Here is a 27,169-nt window from a genome sequence, read left to right as displayed (position 1 = left end):
GGAGTGGGCAGGAGGCAGGTTTCTGGGTGATGAAAATGTTTCATTACTTGACCTGGGTGGTGGTTACAATTTGTGTTTTTCTGTGTATTATACTCTAGTAAGAAAGGCCATCTAAAGAATGAGGCAAATTACATGACACAAAATGCTATGCAAGATGTAATGGATAAAAGAGAAAAGAAGATGCTTTTTAAAAAGCAAATATACTGTGACCCTGCTATGTAGAACAGTCCAAAAATTATCTGTATTATCTGTGTTTGCACACAGTAAAAATGTTAACAATGGGTACCTACTGGATGGAGACTCGGATCGCTGGGACAGAGGAATTTTACTTTTTTACTTAAAAAAGCCAAAACCAGGAAAGGTAATATTTGCACGTTACCGATTCCAACAATAAGAATGTACAGTAGGCTGGGCGTGGTGGCTCACACCTGTAATCCTACCACTTTCGGAGGCCAGGGCGGGTGGAATCACGAGGTCAAGAGTTCAAGACCAGCATGGCCAATGTGGTGAAACCCTGTCTCTACTAAAAATACAAAAAATTAGCTGGGCGTGGTGGCCAGAGCCTGTAATCCTAACTACTTGGGAGGCTGAGGCAGGAGAATCGCTTGAATCCAGGAGGTGGAGGTTGCAGTGAGCTGAGATCGTGCCACTGCACTCCAGTCCCAGCGACAGTGTAAGACTCTGTCTCAAAAAAAAAAAAAAAGAATGTACAGTAAAAAGTAAATTTCCTTTTTATCTCAATAACAATTACCAGTTTCTAATATATCCTGTAAGAATTATTTTATGCATATTAAAAGGTATTTATTTATTTATCTATTTTTGAGATGGAGTCTCGCTCTGTCGCCCAGGCTGGAGTGTAGTGGCGCGGTCTCTGCTCACTGCAAGCTCTGCCTCCCGGGTTCACGCCATTCTCCTGCCTCAGCCTCCCTAGTAGCTGGGACTACAGGTGCCCGCCACCACGCCCAGCTAATTTTTTAAAAACGTTTTTAGTAGAGGCGGGGTTTCACCATGTTAGCCAGGATGGTCTTAATCACCTGACCTGGTGATCTGCCCGCCTCGGCCTCCCAAAGTGCTGGGATTACAGGCGTGAGCCACTGTGCCTGGCCAAAAGATTTTTAAAAGCCCGAATAATAGAGGATACTATACAATTCTGACCCTTGTTTTTTATATAATTCCTTTGAGATCATTCTCATGAGTACTTCTTCAGTTGCCTTATTCTTTTTCATAGTTACATAGTATATTTCAACTTACACCAATACTGTAAGTTATTCAACCAGCTCCCTGAAAAGTAACATGTACATTGTTTCCAAGCTGCTGTTATTAAAACAATGTTACATTAAATCCTTGTATCCATTTTCCAGTATATGTGTAGGATAACTTCCTAAAGGTAAAGCTGCTTGATCAAACGGTGCGTGTATCTCTTATGTGGACAATTCCTACCACACAGCCCTCTAGAGAGCTGTACCAACTGACACTCCCACCAGCAATGCAAGAGGAGCCTGTTTCTTGTAACACTGCACTTCTATTTTACGTTCAAAACTTTGCTTCATTTGGAATAGGTTTCTTTACTATAGGAAAAACTCTTGAACGTGAGATTTGGCTGGTAGCCCTTCAGAAAAATGGGTAAAGGATATATGAACTAAGACTCACGGAAACAGAACTGAAAATAATCATTCAACGTATGAACAGATGATCAAACTACTCATAAGAGACAAAAATTAAATACTATTTTATTTATTTATTTTTTTAGATGGACTCTCACTCTGTCGTCCAGGCTGGAGGGCAGTGGCGTGAGGTTGGCTCACTTGACCTCCGCCTTCCGGGGTCGAGCAGTTCTCCTGCCTCAGCCTCCTAAGTAGCTGGGATTACAGGCACACGCCACCACACCTGGTTAAATTTTTTGTATTTTTAGTAGAGATGGGGTTTTGCCATGTTGGTCAGGCTGGTCTCAAACTCCTGATCTCAGGTGATCCACCTGCCTCGGCTTCCCAAAGTGCTGGGATTACAACAATGAGCCACAGTGGCGCTCAGCTAGCTTTTTTTTTTTTTGAGACAGAGCCTCACTCTGTCACCCAGGCTGGAGTGCAGTGGCGCTATCTCTGCTCACTGCAGCCTCTGCCTCCCGGGTTCCTGAGATTCTCCTGCCTCAGTGTCCTGAGTAGCTGGGATTACAGGCGTGCACCACCATGCCCAGCTAATTTTTATATTTTTAGTAGAGACAGGATTTCACCATGTTGGCCAGGATGGTCTCGAACTCAGGTGATCTGCCTGCCTCGGCCTCTCAAAGTGCTGGGATTACAGGCGTGAGCCACCACGCCCATACTAGGTACTATTTTTTACCTGTCAAATTGGTAAAAGCCCAGAGCTACAATAACCAAATCTGCTGGTAAGGCCATAGAGAAATGGTCCCTTTCATACAATGCTGAGGGGAATGCTGAGTGGTACATGCCCTGTAGGGGGATTTAACAATACCCAGCAAAATTACATGCGCATTTAACCCTTGACTGGAATCTGACTTCTAGGAATTTTTCCAGAGGCAAAACTGCCAAGGGTGAAATGACATATGAACAAATGTATTCTTTGCAGCATTATTTGTGATAGCAGAAGACTGAAACAACCCAACGTTTGTCAACAGAGGACGAGAGTACCTATGCAGTTGTAAGACCAAAGATGAGTTTCTGTGTACTGCTATGGAATGACCTCAACTGTCTATTATGTGAAAAAGCAAGGTTCAAATCTATACATACTGTCTACTACCTTAAATGTTAGAAGGTGGCGGTTTTCAGATACACTGATATGCATATCGTTTAAAAAACAACAAAGGATAATCAAAAAATAATAAAAATGGAGAGGAAGGAAAAATGTAGAGTGGAAAGGGATGGAAATTGAATTTTTGAGTGTATCTTGTTTTAGTGTATTTTTTTTGAAACAACTTAAGTATTTTACATAATTTAAAATAGACCTATTTCAAAAAGGAAAACATAGAAATCCCTGTAACTTTCAAACATACTGAACAAACGAACCTCACTGTATATAAAGTTGGTATACCCAAAGGACAGTTAACATTACTTTAAAACACAATATATCGATTACATGTCCCTAGGATTCACAGAGGGATATAAAGACAAAATGAATCACAATTCTTAAACTGACTTCAGCAGTCTTAATAATGACAGTGTTAATAATGACACTGATATCGCTATTTTGAAATTGCATGGCCAGGCATGGTGGCTCACACCTGTAATCCCAGCACTTTGGGAGGCCAAGGTGGGTGGATCACCTGAGGTCACGAGTTCGAGGCCAGCCTGGCCAACATGTTGAAACCTCGTCTCTAACTAAAAATACAAAAATTAGCTGGGCGTGGTGGCAGGCGCCTGTAGTCCCAGCTACTTGGGAGGCCGAGGCAGGAGAATCGCTTGAATTCAGGAAGCAGAGATTGCAGCGAGCCAAGGTCGCACCACTGCACTCCAGCATGGACAACAGAGTAAGACTCTGTCTCAAAAAAAAAAAAAAAAAAAAATTGCATGAACTAGGATCAAAGTAATTATAAACCAACATTTTTGGTGTAATACATAAAAATATAAAATCAAATAGATTACATAAAAAATCCTGCCACCATAAATTTGAATTTGGAATATTATGAATTAATTATTTACATTCCTCTTTCTAGAGGATCTGTCTATCTTATCTCTCCTAAAACTTAAGACTGTAGTCTCTACAGTTCTAACTGGAAGAAACCAAAGCTTTTAGAAGAAACAGCCAACTTCAGTATAGGCTAAAAATGGACTTTGGGAAGGTGGGCAAAAAGCAATGAAGCTATCTGTCGAAGACTGCTGTGATCAAAATAAAGGATACAGGAGCCAGTTTGGCTCCCATAGGCCAAAGCTGGAAAAGTTTGCATATCAAAAATAATAATTAGATATTAAATAATATTAAGGTTAATAATTTAAGAGGGATAATGGTATTATGGTTATTAATGTTCATTTATATGACTGTCAGAGCCTTCTGGGCTGATAAACTCATCTCAAAATTTTCCTCCTCTCAAAAACATTTCTCCTTACATGCTTTACATCTTTTTGTCTGGCTGCTGTATACTGGGTACCCACTTACTGACAGCCACTGTAATAGGTGCTTTTTAAATATTACCCTCAATCATTGCAACAGCACTTCAGAGATAAGAAAAAGAGATGTTATGTGATTGTCTGCCCAAGACCTTATAGCTACTAGATGTTTTCCTTTTCTTTGAGACACAGTCTCGCTCTGTTGCACAGGCTAGTCTTGAACTCCTGGGCTCAAGAGGTTCTCCCACCTTGACCTCCCAAAGTGATGGGATTACAGGCATGAGCCATCCCGCCCAGCCTCAGAGCCAAGATTTGAATCTAAGTCTGTCCAGCAGCAAAGCCTGCTCTGTTCCTTATACTATGCGATAATCCCCTTTCCAAAAAATCATGACCGCTTGTTTAAAAACCCTGCACTCAATTCTAAATGCCTATAAATCTCTTTTATGACCCAACTCAGTCTACCTTTCGAATCACCCTCTGTCCGTTTATCTACATCACAGCTCTGGCTCGAATCAGCTCGCACACATGCACTGCTTTACATTCTGGGCTTTCTACTCCGTTCTGCTGGCCTATATTCATCACTCAATGATCTGTATTTTCTATTAGTTAAGAGACAATCCTAATGTCCAACAGATAGAAGGTGATTAGTAAACTTTTGCTAACCAATTACTTTATTTAAAAAAATTTCTTTAAAGATTCTTTTGTACAGACAAGGTCTCACTATATTGCCCAGGCTGGTTTGGCCTTCCAAAGTGCTGGGATTACAGGGCTAAGCTACCACGTCTAGCCCTAATCAATGAATGAATGCTGGGAATTCATGTCCCCCACATTACAAGAGCTGTACTTGTACCTGTGAGATGCCTCGGGTGGAGCTGTAGGAACTGGTAATGGCATTGCGGCTGGAGCTAGGGATGCCACTTGTGTAAGCGCCTGTCAAGGAGCTCATGGAAGAGCTTCGGGATCTCTTATTCAAGTGGTCATCTGAGCTCTGAGAATTGAGGCCTCTCTTCAGAGACCCAGGCCTAATAAAAGAGAAGAAGACAGTTAGATGCTTTATTGAAGGCAACATTCTTTTACGGTTTCATCCACGGTCATGACATCTTTCTTAATAACATGAAGGGAAGAGAATAATGCTTTTAATTTTTACTGCTAACAATCTGGCCAAATCTATCTGACAAAGTCAGTAAGAAAAGCCAAATATTTAAAACTTAAATGTATGATTTATAGAATATTCTGGAAAATGCATACCTATCTACAGTGACAGAAGACAGATCAGTGGATGCCTGGGGACAGGGGTGGAACTAAAGAGAGGGATTACAGGCATGTGGGAACTTTTGGAGGTGATGGATGTTTATTATCTTAGTGGTGGGATGGTTCCACAGGTGTATGCGTGTCAAAATGTCACATGCTTTAAACAATTTATTGTATGTCAATTATACCTCCAAAGCTGTTAAAAAAAATCACAGTTAAAGAGGAACTCATCATTTTTCTAAACCTCCAATGGAAACAGAAATCTCCTACGCATCTTTTCTGTAGGACAGTCATCCAACCTGTTAAAATATAGACAACTCTCTCCTAGAGTGACCCACGTCAACCATGAACCAGTTTATTCTCACAGTGGATTACAGTCTATTTCCTGTAACTTTCACCCACGGATCCTATTTGAAGTCAAACAGAGCAAGTTATTTCGCTTCTTTCAAGGGACAGTCCTTTGGTTTTTTGGAGACCATTGTCCTTCCCTCACTTATTTCTTTATTCCCCCTGAGACTTTTCTCCTCTGGGCTAATACTTCCATACCTCCAAAACCCCATCATCCACCACCACCCCTTTGGGCTGCTGCAAATCTCCTTAACATCTTCACTGCTTCACTGGGAATGAATTTCCGTTTGTGTACACCCTCCCTTGCAGTGCAGTACACTGATCTGCCCACAGTGCTCCACGGACAGTGAGCACAACTACGGAGGCAGGAATACCATCCACCTGCCTCATTCTAGTCTTTCTTCTAACAGCACAGACCAGGAGCACTTTAGCTTTCCTGGCGGCCACATCACACTGCTGACTCAGATGAGGTACCTAAGGTATCCTAAGTCTTTCCACACATACTTTTGAGCCACTTGCCTTTCCACCCAATTCTTCCTCCAATTTGTTTGTAAACTGACATGTAGAAATTTAACATTTAAGTTTCATACTGTTTTATCCACTGCACAAACTTTGCAATCCTTGTGTGTACGTGCTTGGTTATTGAATATATTTATAAAACCTCTAGTCTCAGCATATTTCATCCATATTAATGCAAGAACATTAAAAGGAATTAGACAGAAGGCAGTTAATTGTGGCAAGTTACTCAAAATGTTCCTAATTTCAAAGACGTGAACCTGAACTAATTAAGCAATGCAAAAAACAAAGAGGAAAATCTATAGGGCAACAGCTCTCATCAGGCCTTTTTCCAAACAGTTGGTATTTCATCCGGATGGACTCGCACTTACTTAGGCACAAAAGAAGCGGGGACTCCATTGGCCACCAGGGGCTCAAATGCTGAATGTCCACTGCCACTGCTATCATGGCGCCTGTGACAAATCAAAAAAGTCTCAGTGAAATGACATGACTTTTTTTTGTCCCTTTAAAGTGTATTCTCACATTTCTGGGACCTTATACTATCTCTATGGAGCACAGATTCCATGCTAGACCAGAAAATGGTTGTTTAGAATCCCTAAGCTTCTGAAAGGTAAATTTTTTTTTTCCAGACGGAGTTTCGCTCTTGTTGCCTAGGCTGGAGTGCAATAGCATGATCTTGGCTCACTGCAACAAACCTCTGCCTCCCGGGTTCAACCGATTCTCCTGCCTCAGCCTCCAGAGCAGCTGGGACTACAAGCATGCACCGCCACACCTGGCTGATCTCTTAATTTTTTGTAGAGGCGAGGTCTCACTATGTTGCCCAGGGTGGTCTTGAGCTCCTGGGCTCCAGTGATCCTCCCATCTCGGCCTGTCAAAGTGTTAGGAGTACAAGCGTGCAGCACCACACCCAGCCTTATAAAACGGTGTTTCCCTCAAGAGTCCCATGAGAGCAGAGATTTTGTCTTGTCCACTGCTCTATCCACAGTACTTGCAGTAGGGTCTCATACACAGTGGGTGCTCAATAAATGCTCAGCCACTTCAACTTCTTTTCTTTCTATAATTAGAAAACTATTCCATTTTCATTAGGTTATTTTACAAACCACATAAGGAATTTTTTTTTTTTTTTTGAGACAGTCTCGCTCTGTCACCCAGGCTAGAGTGCACTGGCAGTCTTGGCTCGCTGCAACCTCCGCCTCCTGGGTTCAAGCAATTCTCCTGTCTCAGCCTCTGGAGTAGCTGGGACTACAGGCGCCCGCCACCACATCCAGCTAATTTTTGTATTTTTAATAGAGACGGGGTTTCACCATGTTGGCCAGGCTGATCTCGAACTCCTGACCTCAGGTGATCCATCCGCCTCAGCCTCTCAAAGTGCTGGGATTATAGGCCTGAGCCACCTTGCCCCGCCAGGAAATTGGTTTTAATCTCATTATTGATAAAACTACCAAACTCTAGTTTTCATTTTTCTTTCACAAGCATTTCCTTCAGCACGATTAAGACACTAGAACTGGTGGGCCGGGCACCGTGGCTCAAGCCTGTAATCTCAGCACTTTGGGAGGCCAAGGCGGGAAGATCACAAGGTCAGGAGTTCAAGACCATCCTGGCCAACATGGTGAAACCCTGTCTCTACTAAAAATACAAAAAAATTACTCGGGCATGGTGGCATGCGCCTGTAGTCCCAGCTACTCGGGAGGCTGAGGCAGGAGAATGGCTTGAACCTGGGAGGCGGAGCTTGCAGTGAACTGAGATCGGGCCACTGCACTCCAGCCTGGGGGACAGAGACAGACTCCGACTCAAAAAAAAAAAAGAGACAGAGAGACACTATAACTGGTGGTTACCCAAATAACTGAACACCACAAAATTCCGACGGGAAGACTTAGAGCCTTCTTTCTTGAAAATAAACTTTAACACATTAATACAGAAGCATGAGGCTAACATGGCTAATACCTGTCAGCTTATCTCTACTACTCACAGAAAAGGTAAATTATAACATCGATCTAACCTGTGCCTTGAAATGAACAGCATTAAAACCCTTGTTATTAGGTTCTTTCATGAAAGCCAAAGAAAGGGGGCCTACGAAGGCTCACAAACTGGAGGTGGCCTCTGTATCTTTACGGGAATGTCTACATCTCATCCCATAGGAGTCCAAGCGGGAAACTGGCTTAGTACTCTCCTGAGCCTGTTACCTTCTTTTATTTTCCTGGCCATCAACGAATATTTGGTCTTCTTCCTCCACTGTTCTTTTCTTCTTCTTCTCTTCGAGGGCACTCAGTACAGTCTCCTTTGCACATGGGTCTGGGGCATTACTTGATGGTGAGGACAGTGTTGAGCTGATTATCTGCTCTGGTCTATAATGAAAGACAAGATTCTAGCCGTAAGATATTTTAATTCCCATGCCATATCAGAAACGGAAATCAGAAGCTAACCAACAGGCCAAAGTATAATTTATACACTCACAACAGTTCCCCTTAGCAAGGGCAAAAAGTGAAAAACAAATGGTTTTACTAGAATTTGGTATTTCTCATTCAAATAAGCAGATTCGTCCTTTCTTTTTTGCGTTGTAGTCATGTTGTCATAGGAACAACTGGAGAAGAATAAAGTGGACAGGAAAAGGGAGAGTATTCTTCCAACGATAATACTCACATCGCAGAACGCGAAAATCTTCTGTCAGGAGGGGCGATCCTCACAGTCACTGGGCTACACACCATCCTGGAGTTGCGAGGGGATAGCACAGCCTTCTTGTGATAACCATTCCAGCACACTGTGGGAAGTACCCCCAGACAGGAATATTGGGCCTGATGGATCGGATAGCGTCTTCGAGGTGTTATTACAAACCGATTTGGTAAAGTCCCACAATCCCTGCAGAGAATGCGAGACAAATCATGGAACCAAAGCATAAAAGAATGTCAAAATTTTAGACGGTTAAAAACCCACCAGTTCAGACATTTTCCAAAGAACTTAAGTCTCTTTCTAAACAACACAGAACACGTTGTTTTTATGGCAACTTTCCCCTATTCCATCTAAGGGCAAAGAGTGACAGCCGCTTAACAGCTGTCTCAACAATGGATTGCAACAATTTGAGAGGGAAAATCTAAATCTAGACTAAATCTAGACTGCACTAAAATTCGGGGAGTTTTCAGAACTGGAAAGAAGGGAATCGTTTTGGCAACACATCTCATTCCAAGAGTCAGAGGCCAGGAGACGGCTGGCACACACCAAGTTAAGGAGGGCAAAAGCACACACCATCCCCTTCGGATTTGATGAAAAAGCAAATCGGATTTAAAAGTCAAGTCCTCGATTTCAAGCCAGCCAAGCCAGAGGATGATCTGGGAAAATCAGCGCATCTCACCGTGGGGAAGGCCTCCCGGAGGGTCGGAGAAGAGGAGTGGAGAGAGAGGGGTAAACGTGGTGAACAAAATGGGTCGGCGGGGAGGACGGTGGGGAGCGCGACGCCAGGCGGGCGGGTGGGCGGCGGCCAGGCCTATCCCGCAGGTCCTGGCCCTCCGGAGCGGGGGCGGGCTGCGGCGGCCCGGGCTTGCCCAGGTAACTGCCCATGAGTAGCAGTTCGGCAGGGTCAGGTCCTTCGAGTAGGGTCCGCGGCTCTAGGAGGTTTCCGTTGGCTGTAGACTTGGCCGGAGGCGAAGCGAACAGTGTTCTACGATGTCGCGCCTTCCGAACGAAGGAGGACAAGGGGCGCGAACCTCGGGGCTCGCGGCTCAGTCCCCACCAGGCCGCGGTAGTCCCCACGGCCAGCCAGGCCAGCGCAGCCGCAGCAGGCACGAGGTACAGTAGGAGGCCGACCAGCGACAGGCCGAGAAGCGCCGCCCCGGCCGGCCCGCCGCAGCCCCGGCCTCGGCCGTCCCTGACAGTCGCTATCGGCCGCCGCCGCTCGCCTGCTCCAGCCGCCGCAGCCGCCGGAGACATCGCGGCTCCGCGCCGCGGAGGAGACTTAAATATCCCAGCGTGCACCGCGCCACGCGTAGCGTCATCGCGCGCCCGCTACGTCATGCGCGCGCGACTCGGGGAGACGCTACAGCCCGGCAGCTCCTGAGACCCAGCTGGTTTAGAAAAGGCCGCCTGCCTTCAACGCCTGTTTTTGACTCTTGCGGTTTCCTGCATGGCTCCCAGCGCGACACCCATCCGGAGGCGATCCCGTGAAAGGACCGCGTCCAAAATAAAAGGGCCCGAGACCTATGCTTACCTAATTCCTAATCCGTGATCTTTTCTAGGGGCTGAACTCCCCTCCAGCACAGCCTGTTACCAGGTGCTTTTCACAAACGCCACTGGCGGCTGAGTTTCCAGCACCCAACCTCCATTTCTACGTTACAAGTTGATAACGTGGGACGATTACCAACCAAATTTCACATCATGGCCCAGATATCGGGTGGATTTTGAGGCTCTGGGATCGATTTATATCTATGCTAAAGTTATCGGTCTGAGAAAGTAGATTAGTGGTTGCCTAGGGCTAAGGAGTGGGTTTGGGGGTGGGGAATAGGAAGTGACTGCTTATGGTTAAGGCTTTCTCGTAGCAGCATAAACACAGTTTAAAATTAGATTGTGTTGGCGGTTGCACCACCCTATGAACTGTATGGTATGTGAATTATATCTTAATAAAGCTGTTTAAAAAGTCTCGTAGTCTGCCAATACATTTGGTGTAGTTAAGTTTCCTCAGACATTCATTCACTGATTTATTCATTCCATTGTTTATGTACATTAAAGAGATTAAGGGGGAAAATAGAGGATCTCTGATCTTTATAAGCTCTGTTTAGTAAGGAAGATGTGTAAGTAAAAGATTGCAATTCAATGTTATCAGTGTGATAACGGGAACAAAGAAAGAGGCCAGACGCAGTGGCTCATGCCTGTAATCCCAGCACTTCGAAGGCCAAGGTGGGCGGATCACCTGAAGTCAGGAGTTCAAGACCGGCCTGACCCATATGGTGAAACCCCGTCTCAACTAAAAATACAAAAATTAGCTGGGCATGGTGGCGCGTGCCTGTAGTCCCAGCTACTCGGGAGGCTGAGACAGAAGAATTGCTTGAGTCCGGGAGGTGGAGGTTGCAGTGAGCCGAGATCATGCCACTGCACACTCCAGCCTGGGCGACAGAGCAAGTCCATCTCAAAAAAAAAAAAAAAAAAAAAAAAGTTCTGATAAAGGGGAAGGAAGGCAGGGAAGTGCTCCTGGAGCTGAGAGGGCTGGCAGGTTCAAGGCAGATGAAGGAGCACTGTGCAGAAGTCCAGAGATGGAATTGTTCAGTATTGCTGGAGATTAGGGTGTTTGGGGGATAGAAAAGTTGGAAAGGTATAGATGCCTCTGGGGCAACTCAGGGATGAGAAGAAGGTGCAGTTTGGGTTCCAGATCCTCCCCAACCCAGTGCCAAAGTAATTTTTCTATTTAATATACTGTGATTTCACATAAGACTTAATTTGAAAAAAAAGGGGGGGGGCGGAGGGGGGACTGTGTTGCTTAAGAAAAAAATCTCATCAGTAGAATAGTGGGACAAACTGGAAGGTGAAGAAATGGAGGCAGTGACTGCAGACTCCCTACTCAAGAAACCTGGGTAATAGGGGAAGAAGAAACATAGTACCGAGGTCAGTAGGGGATCTTTAAATTATTGTATATGGCTGGAGTTAAGTGGAGGAGCTACACATAAAAGCCATCAGGGTACAGATGTCCTGAAACCAAGCAAGATGATTGAGAATTAATGTCAATAGAGAGGTCCATAGCCTGAGCCCTCTGGGCACTCCTGTGTTTAGAGGTTAAGAGATGAATACATAAAGGGCACAAATCATTTAGGAAATATAGATAAATATGACTACATTAAAAGTTAGTACTTCTGGGCCAGGCGTGATGGTTTACACATAATCTAGCACATTTGGAGGCGAGGCTGGCGGATTGCTTTGAGCTCAGGAGTTCGAGACCAGCCTAGGCAACATGGTAAAACCCAGTTTCTACTTAAAAAAAACACAAAAATTTGCCTGGTCTGGTGGCACGTGCCTGTAGTACTAACTACTCAGGAGGCTGAGGCTGGAGAATCGCTTGAACCCAGAAGGCAGAGGTTGCAGTGAGCTGAGATTGCACCACTGCACTCCAGCCTGGGCAACAGAGTGAGACTCCATCACACACACACACAAAGTTAACACTTCTGTATGGGAAAAGACAAGATATGCATCTAAAAGACAAGCCAAGACTGGGAAAAACAACGTAACATATATAACCAAAAGAGGATTCATAAGTAGAATTTATAAAGAACTCTAAAGAATCAATAACAAAAAGATGACCCAATTTTTAAAAAGGACAATTGATATAAAAACGCTATTGAATGGGAAACACAAATACCTAATAATATATACATATGTGCATATACGTACATACACATATACATTTAATCTCACTAGTAATCTAGGAAAGACTAACAATATTTTGCACTCATTTACACACTAGAAAAATTAATTTAACAAGATCAAGTCTTGGTATGGATGTGAAACAAATAGAACTCATGCCGTTGTGGACATATGAAACAGTACAATTTGGAAAGCAATTTGGCAATATCTAGTAAAAAATAAGGGTGAAGAAGTATGTATCCTATAAACCCGCAATCCCATTCTGGGTAGATAGTCACTGAAGCATTATTTGTATCACAGACAATTTGAACACACTTCATGGGTAATGTCTATCAACACAAGGATGGGGAAACTGGGATAATTCATATAATAAAATACTATAAAGCAGCTGAAAATTAATCCTTCCAGCTGTAGGTTAGTCCTTCCACCATAAACAACTGTAGACATGGACAAAAGGTATTGATTAATAAATTTGTTAAAAAAAAATCTGGCAGTCTGCTGATCCAGACTTCGGTTTAACTCATGCTGTTGTGGATATATAAAACAGTACAACTTGGCAACTACTTTCAGGCAGAGGACAGCAGGAAGCAAAAGACTGATCCCTAAGTGTAAGGAAACTTGGGAGATGAGCCCCAAAGTCACCTAGTTCCTCCACCTGGGGATCATTTCCCAACTGCAGTGCAGAGAGCTGGAGTCTGAGCACAGTAGGGAGATCCCACTGGGCTGAAGAGGCAGAGATGAGGAGGCAGAGATCAGGCTGAGACAGCTGAAATGGCAGAGAAACGGGGCAGAAAAAAGAAAGGAGGGCACTATGCAAAGAGGGAGTTCTAGAAATCTATGCATGACACAAACCCACGGCTGAAGGCTGGAGTGATGGGTAATTTCATGTGTCAACTTGAAGGGACCATGGGGTGCACAGATACTTGGTTAAACATTTATTTACGGGTGTATCTAAAAAGGCATTTCTGGATGAGATAATCTTTTATTTATTTATTTACTTATTTTTATTTTTTGAGATGGCGTGTTGCTCTTGTCGCCCAGGTTGGAGTGTAGTGGCGTGATCTCAGCTCACTGCAACCTCTGCCTCCCAGGTTCAAGCGATTCTCCTGCCTCAGCCTCAGTGGAGTAGCTGGGATTATAGGCACACGCCACCACACCTGGCTACATTTTTGTATTTTTAGTAGAGACTGGGTTTCACCATGTTGGCCAGGCTGGTCTCAAACTGCTGACCTCAGGTGATCTGCCTGCCTCAGCCTCTCAAAGTACTGGGATTACAGGCATGAGCCACCATGCCCAGCCTCTTTATTTTTTTGTAGAGATGGGGGTCACCACAAGTCAGACTGGAAAAACTCACAATTTATAGGGCTCTGCGTGGAGTACTCAAGCACCCCAGGAATGGGAAAGAATCAGTCTTAGATTGAGCATCGCTCTGGACCCACCTAATGAATCATCAAAACAAGACCTGAAAGGATCCAACTTTCCAATGATCTTAAATACATCCCAAAACAAAGTTCAAGAAAATGTATATAGGAATAAAAAATTGGCTAGGCGCAGTGGCTCACGCCTGTAATCACAGCACTTTGGGAGGCTGAGGCGGGCGGATCATGAGGTCAGGAGATCGAGACCATCCTGGCTAGCACGGTGAAACCCCATCTCTATTAAAATACAAAAAATTAGCCGGGCATGGTGGCGGGCACCTGTAGTCCCAGCTACTCGGGAGGCTGAGGCAGGAGAATGGTGTGAACCCAGGAGGCGGAGCTTGCAGTGAGCCGAGATGGCGCCACTGCACTTCAGCCCGGGCAACAGAGCGAGACTCCGTCTCAAAAAAAAAAAAAAAAAAAGATCATTACTCAACAAGGTAAAATTTCCAATGTCTGGCATCCTGGCATCCTATTACTAGGCATATAAATAAGCAAGAAAACACAGCCCATAATAACCAATCAATCCTTATTTTGATCCAAACTAACCCCAAACTGACACATATTAAAATGAACAGAGAAAGACATTAACATTAATTTTAACTATATCCCATATGTTTACAAAGTTGAGACATGGAAAAATATTAGAAGAAATAATGGCCAAAAATCTTCCAGACATAATAAAAAATATAAACCCACAGACCTGAAGCTCAATGTCAAGTACAAGGAATACAAAGAAAACTGTAACAAGTCACATAATCAAATTGCTCAAAACCAATGATATAGATCAAACCCTGAAGGCAGCTGGGAAAACAGTACATGTTATTTACACAGGAACAAAGATAAGAATGATACCAAATTTCTTGCCAGAAATAGTGCAAGTGAGAAGACAGCAGGGCAACTTGATCTTTAAAGTGCTGAAGGCAAAAACTGCAAACCTAGAATTTTATGCCTGATGAAAATATATTTTAAGAAAGTTAAATAAACATATTTTCAGACACATAAAAGCTGGGAGACACTTTGAGAGGCTGAGGTGGGCGGATCGCTTGAGCCCCAGAGTTCGAGACCAGCCTGGGCAACATAGTGAGACCCTGTCTCTAAAAAAAAAAATACAAAAATTAGGCCGGGAGCGGTGGCTCACGCCTGTAATCTCAACACTTTGGGAGGCCGAGGTGGGCGGATCATGAGGTCAGGAGATCGAGACCATCCTGGCTAACACGGTGAAACCCCGTCTCTACTAAAAATACAAAAAAATTAGCCGGGCGTGGTGGCGGGTGCCTGTAGTCCCAGCTGCTCAGGAGGCTGAGGCAGGAGAATGGCGGGAACCCAGGAGGTGGAGCTTGCAGTGAGCCGAGATCGCGCCACTGCACTCCAGCCTGGGCGACAGAGCAAGACTCCGTCTCAAAAAAACAAAACAAAACAAAACAAAACAAAATTAGCTAAGCGTAGTGGCACACGCCTGGAGTCTCAGTTACTCGGGAGGCTGAGCTGAGAGGTTCACTTGAGCCTGGGGGATTTCCTCGAGCCTGGGAGGTCGAGGCTCCAGTGAGCCATAATTGTGCCACTGCATTCCAGCCTGGGTAACAGAGCGAGACTCTGTCTCAAACAAATAAATAAAAAGCAGAAAGAATTCATCACCAACAAACACTATAAGAAATGTTAAGGGATGTCCTTCAGGCAGAAGAAAAATACCAAATGGAAATCTGGATCTACACAAAGGAATGAAAGGCATTGAAAATGGTAATTACATATATTTATATGTGCCTGTTTTTCCTTATTATTTAAATCTCTTTAAAATATAATTGAGGACTGATATCAGCAAAAGGGCAGAGTAGACAGCTCCAAGCTCCCATCATCCAACAGAAACAGGAAAAAAAAAAAAAAAGGCCAGGCACAGTGGTTCACGCCTATAATCCCAGCACTTCGGGAGGCCGAGGCGGGTGGATCACCTGAGGTCAGGAGTTTGAGACCAGACTGACCAACATGGTGAAACCCCATCTCTACTAAAAATACAAAATTAGCCAAGTGTGGTGGCACATGCCTGTAATCCCAGCTACCCGGGAGGTTGAGGCAGGAGAATCGCTTGAATGGGGAGGCGGAGGTTGCAGTGAGCCGAGATGGCGCCATTGCACTCCAGCCTGGGCAACAAGAGCAAAACTCTGTCTCAAAAAACAAAAACACAAATAATTATTAGATACAACTCTGAAAAACAGCCAAAGCCTTACAACAACCAAATGAATGCTGAATCAAGAAAAAGGCAACTTAAAAAGGAAAGGTAGAAAACCTTTGTGGCAATGTTTTTTAAGAGACAGGATCTTGCTCTGTTGCCCAGGCTGGAGTGCAGTGGCGTGATCGTGGCTCACTCTACCCTTGAACTCCTGGGCTCAAGTGATTCTCTCACCTCAGCCTTCCAAGCAGCTGGGACTGCAGGCGTGAGCCACCGCACCTGGCTTCTATGGGAGTCTTGAAGACAGAAGGCTGCATTCCCAGTGTGGGGCCTCTTGGCATTCCACAGGGATGGGGCAGACCTTACCTTCAAATTACTGGTAAATGTGCTATCGCACGTCTGAGGGCTACTGAGGGAATGATGTAGACGCCTGTCTATTTGCTGAAGTTAGAATTCACTGAGGCTGGAAAAGTGGTGAGCATTGCTCAAAAACATTGCAAGGCAAACAATCTATACAGTACTGGGGCAAAACCTGACGAGACTCACAACACTCCACTGTTCTCTCTCTCTCTCTTTTTTTTTTTTGAGACTGAGTCTCACTCTGTCGCCCAGGCTGGAGGGCAGTGGTGAGATCTCAGCTCACTGCAACCTCCGCCTCCTGGGTTCAAGGGATTCTCCTGCCTCAGTCCCCCAAGTAGCTGGGACTACAGGGGCCTGCCATCACGATTGGCTAATTTTTGTATTTTTAGTAGCGATGGGTTTTCACCATGTTGGCCAGGACGGTCTCAAACTCTTGACCTCAGGTGATCCGCCCACCTCGGCCTCCCAAAGTGCTGGGATTACAGGCGTGAGCCACCGTGCCTGGCCTCCACTGTTCTTTTTTTTGTTTTTTTAATGTGGCCATTCTTGCACTGCTACAACACTCTACTGTTATGCACTTGATTGTGCTCCCCAAATGCGTATGTTGAACTCTTAACCCACATGACCTACCTGGAGATAGGGTCTTTAAAGAGGTAATTAAGGTTAAATGAGATCAGAAGGGTGGGACCCTAAGCCAGTATGACTGGTGTTCTTTGCTTTTTTTTGGGATGGAGTCTTGCTCTGTCGCCCAGGCTGGAGTGCAGTGGCACAATCTCGGCTCACTGCAGGCTCCGCTTCCCGGGTTCATGCCATTCTCCTGCCTCAGCCTTCCGAGTAGCTGAGACTACAGGCACCCGCTGCCACGCCCGGCTAATTTTTTTGTATTTTTTAATAGAGACAGGGTTTCACCGTGTTAGCCAGGATGGTCTCGATCTCCTGACCTCGTGATCCGCCCACTCGCGGCCTCCCAAAGTGCTGGGATTACAGGTGTGAGCCACCACGCCCGGCAACAGTAGGGGAAAGAGCTAAGTTCCATTCTCTGGTGTCCTTAAAGAACAGGAAGAAATGCCAGGGATGGCCAGGCACGGTGGCTCATACCTGTAATCCCAGCACTTTGGGAGGCTGAGGCGGGTGGATCACCTGAAGTGAGGAGTTCGAGACCAGCCTGGCCAACATGGCAAACCCCGTCTCTACTAAAAATACAAAAATTAGCCAGGCGTGGTGGCAGGTGCCTGTAATCCCAGCTACTAGGGAGGCTGAGGCAGGAGAATCGCTTGAACCCAGGAGGTGGAGGTTGCAGTGAGCCGAGATCGTGCCACTGCACTCTAGACTGGAGACAGAGCGTGACTCCATCTCAAAAAAACACAAAAGAAACAAGCAGAAATGCCAGAGACGTGCAGAGAAAAGGTCACATAAGGACACAGCAAGAAGGCAGCTATCTGCAAGCCAACGAGAGAAGACTGAAAAAGTCAGCCCTGTTGGCACCTTGATCTTTGACTTCTGGCCTCTAGAACTGTGAGAAAATAACTTTCAGCTGTTGAAGCCACATAGTCTGTGGCATTTTGCTATGGTAGCCCAAGCAAACTAATAAAGACTTCCTAAATCTGAGAAGGAAAGCTGGGGAGAATTCCTCTGGGAAAGCAGGAAAGCTGGGGAGAATTCCTCTGGGAAAGCAGGAAAGCTGGGGAGAATTCCTCCGGGAAAGCAGGGCAGTCACAAGCACTCAGGTGTTACACGGGCTTTTCCCAGGGCAGGATGTTTGCTCAGAAACACCTGACAAAGACCTACGTTTTCACCTTGGCCTGATCACAAGGGTCAGTGCAGGCCTAGCTAAGTGCTGAAGAAAAGCTGTGGTGCGAAGGCAAACTTCAAAGACTGGGAGACATGTTTTCTTCCATTTTTAGCTCCTAGTATTCAAGGAAATCTCTATCAAAATGTTAGCTTGAGTTGAACACAAGCTAAAAGAATCAGAGACTTCAGTGACCACACATGAAAATGATAAATCTTTGCAAAAATAGTTTGGAAGTCACTAAACGTATGTACTACTATAGCCTTCAATGATTAAAAACAGACACACTGACAAACACATAGAAAACACAATGAGAAGAATCATCTAAATGCCAGAGTGACTACCTTGCAATATTCAAATGTCCATGTTTCAATGACAATCACAAATCATGCAAAGACAAGGGAACGTATTCAAAGTAACAAAACAAATTGATGGAAATCAGCCCTTAGGAAGCCCAGATATTGGACTTAGCAGACAAAGACTTTTTAAAAACTCTATAAATCGTGAAGGACCTCTTCAAGAACTAAAACCACTGCTCAAGGAAATAAGAGAGTACACAAACAAATGGAAACACATTCCATGCTCATGGATAGGAAGAATCAATATTGTGAAAATGGCTACACTACCCAAAGTAATTTACAGATTCAATGCTATTCCCAACAAGCTACCAACTGTCTTCACAGAATTAGAAAAACTATTTTAAATTTCATATGGAACCAAAAACGAGCCCATATAGCCAAGACAATACTAAGCAAAAAGAACAAAGGTGGAGGCATCACGCTACCTGACTTCAAACTACACTACAAGGCTACTGTAACCAAAACAGCATGGTACTGGTACCAAAACAGATATATAGCAATGGAACAGAACAGAGACCTCAGAAATAACACCACACATCTACAACCATCTGATCTTCGACAAACCTGACAAAAACAAGCAATGGGGAAAGGATTCTCTATTTAATGGTGCTGGGAAGACTGGCTAGCCATATACAGAAAACTGAAACTGGACCCCTTCCTTACACCTTATAAAAAATTAACTCAAGATGGATTAAAGACTTAAATATAAAATCCAAAACCATAAAAATCCTAGAAGAAAATCTAGGCAATACCATTCAGGACACAGGCATGAGCAAAGACTTCATGACTAAAACACCAAAAGCAATTGCAACAAAAGCCAAAATTGACAAATGGGATCTAATTAAACTAAAGAGCTTCTGCATAGCAAAAGAAACTAGCATCAGAGTGAACAGGCAGCCTACAGAACAAGAGAAAATTTTTGCAATCTACCCATTTGACAAAGGTCAGATACAGAATCTTGTATATTCTTGTAGATCCAGAAACTACAAGGAACTTAAACAAATTTACCAGAAAAAAACAAATAATCCCATCAAAAAGTGGGCAAAGGGCCAGGCATGGTGGCTCACGTCTGTAATCCCAGCACTTTGGGAGGCCAAGGCGGGTGGATCACCTGAGCTCAGAAGTTCAAGACTAAAAATATAAAAATTACTAAATTACTCTACTAAAAATACAAAAATTAGCCTGGCATGGTGGTGGGCACCTATAATCCCAGCTACTTGGGAGGCTGAGGCAGGAGAATCTCTTGAACCCAGGAGGCGGAGGTTGTAATGAGCCGAGATCGCGCTGCTGCACTCCAGCCTGGGTGACGGAGTGAGACTCCGTCTCAAAAAAACAAAAAGCCTGCGGCCAGGCACGGTGGCTCAAGCCTGTAATCCCAGCACTTTGGGAGGCTGAGGCGGGTGGATCACGAGGTCAGGAGATGGAGACCATCCTGGCTAACACGGTAAAACCCCATCTCTACTAGAAATACAAAAATTTAGCCGGGCGTGGTGGCGGGTGCCTGTAGTCCCAGCTACTCGGGAGGCTGAGGCAAGAGAATGGTGTGAACCCGGGAAGCAGAGCTTACAGTGAGCCGAGATCGCGCCACTGCACTCCGGCCTGGGCGACAGAGGGAGACTGTCTCAAAAACAAACAAACAAACAAACAAACAAAAAGGCTGGGCGCAGTGGCTCACGCCTGTAATCCCAGTGCTTTGGGAGGAGGCCAAGGCAGGCAGATCACCTGAGGTCAGGAGTTCAAGACCAGCCTGGCCAACATGGGGAAACCCTGTCTCTACTAAAAATACAAAAAATTTAGCCGGGTGTAGTGGTGCACACCTGTAATCCCAGCTACTAGGGAAGATGAGGCAGAAGAATCGCTTGAACCTGGGAGGTGGGAGGCAGAGGAGGAGCCGAGATCGTGCCACTTGCCTAGGCAAGTGAGACTCGTCTCAAAAACAAAAAACAGTGCATGTTGGCTACTTTGTTCATCAATATTAGTTAGTTATTAGCTCCAAATAGATGCCAGGTAATATGGCAGGCAGTGATGACATACTCACGACACAAAGCTGGTCCCAATGCTAGAATGATCTTTGTTCCTGAGATCCAGGTTGCTGCTGCCACTAGAGGGCAGCCGAAGCTCATCCGTAATGGCGCAGTAATGGTTAACCCCGACAATCTAACATTACCAGGGAAGAACTGTCCTGAAGGGCAAAGTATCAAGCTACCTAAAGTTTGTATTGATTCTCTCAAGATTGTTGCTAACAAAATGGCAAAATGGGTCAAGTTTGTGTTTGGAACCCCTAGCCTCTCATTTCTTCACCCTCTTCCCTGCAGAGGTGGAGGGAATAACACAGGTACCACCTGTAAGTAAAAAATGTGGCAGAAACAGTCAGTTGCATCTCTCACCAATAGGTGGGTCAGGGTGGGGAGGGAGAGGAGATTCCTGGAGAGGAATGGATCAAGCTGGGAAGCACAGAACTGCAGGCCAGAGACAACTCTGGAAGCAGAAACAGGTGTGTGCTTCCAGGCGCACAGACACCAACTGTGACACCCACACGAAAAGGAGAAACACACACCTTCTACTCACAAACTCATTATTGACGGTGCACCTACTACCACCACCTGCTTTGTGCAACACAGGAAACACCAACAAACACTGAAGACAGTGTCAGGCCAGGCATGGTGGCTCACGCTTGTGCTCCCAGCACTTTGGGAGGCTGAGGTGGGAGGATCGCTTGAGGCCAGAAGTTCAAGACCATCCTCAGCAATACAGCGAGACCCTATCTCTACAGCGAGACCCTATCTCTACAAAAAGTTAAAAAAAAAAAAAAAAGATACAGGCCAGGTGTGGTGGCTCACGCCTATAATCTCAGCACTTTGGGAGGCTGAGGCAAGCAGATCACCTGAGGTCTGGAGTTCGAGACCAGCCTGACCAACATGGAGAAACCCCATCTCTACTAAAAATACAAAATTAGCTGGATATAGTGGCGCATGCCTGTAATCTCAGCTACTCGGGAGGCTGAGGCAGGAGAATCGCTTGAACCCAGGAGGCAGAGGTTGTGGTGAGCCGAGATCACACCACTGCACTCCAGCCTGGGCAACAAGAGCAAAACTCAGACTCAAAAAAAAAAAAAAAAAAAAGACACAGTCTCATTCCTTAATGAGTATAAAGAAGTAAAGTCTGTTTCAGTTACTAATTGCACAAGAAACCAATCCAAAACATAGTGGCAAAAAACAATCATTATCATCAGGGATTCTGTGATTCCAACAGCCCTGGCTTGTCTCTGGTCCGCGACATGTGGGGCCTCAGCTGGGAAGACGTGGAAGCTAAGTGTGATCAATGGGAGGGGGCTGGAATCATTTAGAGGCATCTTCATTCACAAAACCAGGAGCTGATACTGGCTGTCAGCCAGGACTTCAACTGACCTGTGGGCTGGAACCTGTCCATGTGGCCCCTCCTTGCAGTCTCCCCATTTGGGCTGGTTTGGGCTTCATCACAGTCCGGCAGCTTACTTCTAAGGGCAAGCATTCCACAACAACACAGCAGAAGGGCATGACATTTTTACAGTGCAGCCTGGCTATCTCATAGCGTCGCTTCTGTCCTACTTTATTTATTGGTCAGGGCAATCACAAAGATGTGCATAGGCTCAAGGAAAAGAGACATATCCCCGACCACGCGATGGAAGAAGTGACAAGGTCATGTTACGAGAGGAGCGTGTGGGATGGGAGATAGGGCTGTGGCCACCTGCAGAAAACAGCATCTGCCACAGGCTGTCATGGTAGCGCAGGATGGGGATTTAGCCTAGCTGAGGGGCCAGTCAGCAAAGGCCTCTGGGAGGAAGTGAGATCTTTGGCTGAGGATGTAAGGGGCTAAAAGGAGACTGAGGAAGAGTTTCAGGGAAAGGAATCAATGAGACTGGATTCCAGAGAGAGGCTGGTGAGTTGGATGGTTTGCTTCAGTGTGATGACAATACAGAGGACAAGGAGACTGGTGCAGGAGGAGAGAGAAGGTGCCATGTGCTCTGGGTCGTGCCTTCTCTGCCGGACCCCCTTAGAAGAGGAGCAGCCTCCAGTCAGCGGTGTCCCAGGAACACAGAGGCTGGACAGGACAATGGCAGCCAATCCCTGCTCCCAAACTGGTGACAGTGGGGAAAAGCTGCATGGTCTAGATCCACCCTGCTCCCTGGCCCCAATATAGAAGATCAAATTCAATCTGCCCAATCTTATCCAGATAAAGTAAAGGAAGACTGGAAAAAAGAACTAATCCATGGCTCCATCTGCCCATGACTTTCTCTGCTGATGCCGGAGGCAGCTATGGATAAAGAGACAGCACACGGCATGTCCCGATGCAGTGGAGGTGGGGAGACGCCACAACTCCACAGGAAAAGAGTGAAGTTGCTGCCACCTGGGCATCTGCTATTCTCTGCTCTTCTGCCTTATCCTCAATTCAGACCATGATGGAGCTGATTTTCCCCCATTTTATACCTTGGATTGAATGTGTCTCGAGCTGCTGGTCTTGTCTCCAGAGTCACATCCAAGAGGTTTGTCTTTCAAATAAATGTTGTGTATCAGTGTGCAGTGTATATAATAATTAATGCATGATATCAGACTAAATTATAGATAAGACAAGAGATGAAATTAGAGTTAAGTAGGGACCCGATGATGAAGAGCCTTGTAAATCAGGGAGAGTCTGGCTCATGTGCTTCTCCAGACACAATTTCAACACGGCTGTAGGCATGTACCACTGATGACGCGGACACTGAATTACCCGCTGCTGGTCTGTGGCTCTCAAGTTTTGCTCATTCTGCTTCTGCGGGAAATGCCTGGACTCACCTTGGGAAAACCCACTTAGATCTTTTTTTGAAATGGAGTCTCACTCTGTTGCCAGGCTGGAGTACAGTGGCGTGATCTCAGCTCACTGAAACCTCTGCCTCCTGGGTTCAAGCGATTCCCCTGCCTCAGTCTCCCAAGCAGCTGGGACTACAGGCAAGCACCACCATGCCCGGCTAATTTTGTGTGTGTGTTTTAGTGGAGATGGGGTTTCACCATGTTGGCCAGGATGGTCTCGATCTCCTGACTTCATGATCCACTCGCTTTGGCCTCCCAAAGTGCTAGGATTACAGGTGTGAGCCACCACGCCCGGCCAGAAAACCCACTTGTCTTTTAAGATTCAGCCCAACTGTCACCACCTCTGGGAACCTGTCCTCAGCCCCAAACATATAGCCACTCTCCCTGTGGGGTCCCTGCTCTCCCGTGTCTATTTTCATTGCATTCCTATCAGTTTACTGCACTGTGCTGCGTGTCTATTTCTCTTTGAAGACATGGGCTGTATCTCGCCTATCTTTTGATCCCTCACATAGGATATGGTGCATGGTGAGCACTCACTAAAGGTGTGCAGAGTACTGCGTGAAGAAAAACTTCATCCAGGCCAGGCACAGTGGCTCACGCCTGTACTCCCAGCACTTTGGGAGGCCAAAGAGGGAGGACTGCTTGAGCCCAAGAGTTCAAGACTAGCCTGGGCAACATAGCAGAGATCGTCTGTACTAAAACAACAACAACAACTAGCTGGGCATGGTGGCGTGAACCTGTATTCCCAGCTACTCAGGAGGCTGAGGCAGGAGGATCCCTGGAACCCAGGAAGTCAACGCTGCAGTGAGCTATGATCGCTCCACTGCACTCCAGCCTGGGTGAGAGTGCAACCCTGCCTCTTAAAAAAAAAAGAAAGTTCATTTATAAACAGAAGTGAACAGGAATCTGACTCTTGTACTTTGGTGGGAGTTTGGGTTATCTTTTACCTGAGGCTGAGGCTATGCCAAAACTGAGGGCTATAACAACCAGCACCATGTACTGAGTGCTGCTTCTGTGCCACAGGCTCTCCTACATGCTTGACACGCATTCGTCTATTTCATCCTCCCAATAATCCTACTCCATGTCCAGCAAGGAGGGAAAAGGCTGAGGCGAGTCACATGGAGAAGAGGGCCCCAGTGAACAGACGAAATGAGGAAGAAGATCTGGAGAGGTCGCATGAGCCGGAGTGCAAAGGCACAGTGGCTGCGGTGCAGGCTCTTTAGCAAGGTGCTTTGGGCTGGAGATGCGGTTTTACTGCCTGTTGCGAGACGGGACATGAGACACAATCAACATGCAAATGGGTAGGATGTTTCATCACACGGAAGCAAAATGTATTGCTGCTAAAATCAGAAGTAACACCCTGAAGGTTATCAAGACAACAATTTTCAATGCCAAATGTTGTTTCCAGTTCCATAGGAGATGGAGTAAACACACCCATTATATTTCTCTTCTAATTACAACTAAAACCCCTATTCAAAATACATGAAGCAGCTGAGTGCGGTGGCTCATGCCCGTAATCCCAGCACTCTGGGAGGCTGAGGCAGGTGGATCACCTGAGGTCAGGAGTTTAAGACAGCCTGGCCAACATGGTGAAACCTAATCTTTACTGATAATACAAACATGAGCTGGGCATGGTGGTGGGTGCCTGTAATCCCAGCTACTCGGGAAGCTGAGGCAGGAGAACTGCTTGAACCCAGGAGTTGGAGACTGCAGTGAGCTAAGATCGCACCATTGCACTCCAGCCTGGGCAACAGAGCCAGACCATCTCAATTAAAAATTAAAAATAAATAAATAAATAAATACATACATGAAGCAACGTTCCAATCAATCAAACAAACAAATTTTGGAAAGGTAGAGAAGAGAAGGGCTGACCCAGTGGTGAGTTCCCAGGGTGGTTTGATGGTTTGTTCTTTGGCCTCCTATATACTCTGTCTGATCAGTTAGAGCAGAGTCTACAACCAGGAAATCCCAGTGCCCCCTCCAGCCCCCGCCCCCCACAAAAGGAGCCTCATCTTTCAAACCAAATGAGAGGGAAAAGGGCGGCCCTGCCGGACAGTGCCCTTTTGACTACACACACACTACTCTAGGAAAACAGCCTGAAAAAAGCTGCACCTTCCCTTGCCCCAGATACTATAGAGACTGTGGAACAAAGACCTGTTGACCCTCCCCACCTTGGGCCAACACAAGCAGAGGTGGCATCTCTCCCCTCTCCACCAAGCACTGGAAAGACTGTGGAAGGGCCCTGTTGACTATCCACAACCTGCACAAGATTGAATCACAGTAAGAAGGTGGCACCCCATCCTCTCTCAAAGACAGTGAGGAGCTGGAAGAAAGGATTCTCCAACCCATTTCCCGTTCCCCGTCCCACCCGCCGCAGAATATTCCTCTCTAATCCTAATATAACGTCGTGTACATTTCTGTTACATTAGGATTAAAGACAAGTTCTGTTTAATAATAACTCCAAGAACAGTTTATATATATATATTTTCTTTTAGAACAGGAGTGAAAGTTTATTAAAAAGCTTTAAAGCAGTAAAGAAGGGAAGGAAGGGAAGGAAAGTACACTTGGAAGAAGGCCAAACCCAGTTTTCATATTTTATTTTCATATTGAAAATCAGTCAGATTTACTTCAGCCTCAAAAGTGTGTTTATGTAAAATTAAATGAGCGCTAGCAGCAAGCTGCACTTTTTTTTTCCTAAATGGGAAACGGGTTAAATATGTGTAGGAAGTCCTGGCCATGCCCTCCAAGTGCCCATGTGTGAAAACAACCAGGATCAACACAGCAAAAGCTTTGAGAGCTCAACGGCAATGTGGAATACTCTGAGGTTTCAAATTGGCCTCCAGGGCTGGGTGCGGTGGCTCATGCCTGTAATCCCAACACTGTGGGAGGCCGAGATGGGAGGAACACTTGAGCCCAGGAGTTCAAGATCAGCCTGGGCAACAGAGTGAGACCTTGTCTCTACTAAATATAAAAAATTAGCTGGGCGTGGTAGTGTGTACCTCTGGTCCCAGCTACTCAGGAGGCTGAGAAGAAGGAGTGACTGAGTCTGGGAAGTTACAGCTGCAGTGAGCTATGACTGGGCCATTGCACTCCAGCCAGGGCAACAGAGCAAGACCCTGTCTCCGAACAACAACAAAATCAAAAACAAACTGGCCTCTGGGTTGCACACAGGTGTGGGAGGCCAGAAGAGCTCTGCAAAAAGTTTGAAAACTAAACTGATCTTAGAACCAGAGCCCTGCTGGCCACAGAAAGTGCATCCGGAATCTAAACAAGTTGAGTGCCTGCTAATACAGAATATTTAAACAGAAACTACAGCCTCATAACATAACACTCAAAGTGTCCAGGATAAAATTAAAACTTATTCCTCATACTAAGAACCAGAAAAATCTGAACCCAGAAAAATTACTCCTCATACTAAAAACCAGAAAAAATCTGAATGAGGAAAGACAATCAACAGACGGTAATACTAAGATGACAAAGATGTTGGAATTATTGCATAAGGATTTTAGATGAGCTATCTTATAAATGGCGCAAGAAGTAATTATGAACACTTTCGAAACACACTGAAAAATATAAAGTCTCATTGAAGATATACAGAAGAACTACATTGTAATTTCAGAACTAGAAATTACAATAACTAAGTAAAAAACTCAATGGGTGAACTCAATAGCAAAATGGAGATACAACAGAGAAAAAAATTGGTGACCTTGATGATAGAGCAGCAGAAATGAT

At 45.3% G+C, this 27,169-nt stretch overlaps 1 protein-coding gene across 2 annotated transcripts in view; it reads right to left on the bottom strand.

The window, feature by feature from the left end:
- Positions 1 to 27,169, bottom strand: part of POM121C (POM121 transmembrane nucleoporin C) — a 68,107-nt gene that overhangs the window by 16,043 nt on the left and 24,895 nt on the right. Inside the window, exons 1-5 of one of the 2 annotated variants that reach the window (XM_002817830.6) lie at positions 9,523 to 11,286; positions 8,817 to 9,032; positions 8,360 to 8,521; positions 6,548 to 6,628; positions 4,912 to 5,083 (exon numbers count right to left, since the gene is read on the bottom strand). In XM_002817830.6, coding sequence (XP_002817876.4) covers positions 4,912 to 5,083; positions 6,548 to 6,628; positions 8,360 to 8,521; positions 8,817 to 9,032; positions 9,523 to 10,097 — 1,206 coding nt within the window. In that variant the 5' untranslated portion in view covers positions 10,098 to 11,286. Of the gene's footprint in view, positions 1 to 4,911; positions 5,084 to 6,547; positions 6,629 to 8,359; positions 8,522 to 8,816; positions 9,033 to 9,522; positions 11,287 to 27,169 lie in introns of those variants that run through there. The other variant, XM_024249521.3, reaches the window with a different exon arrangement.

The sequence above is a fragment of the Pongo abelii genome, chromosome 6 (genome assembly GCF_028885655.2).
Source record: "Pongo abelii isolate AG06213 chromosome 6, NHGRI_mPonAbe1-v2.0_pri, whole genome shotgun sequence".
NCBI classification, from domain to species: Eukaryota; Metazoa; Chordata; class Mammalia; order Primates; family Hominidae; genus Pongo; species Pongo abelii.
The sequence above is the reverse complement of the archived record's forward strand: the minus strand, read 5'-3'. Positions and strand labels throughout refer to the sequence as shown.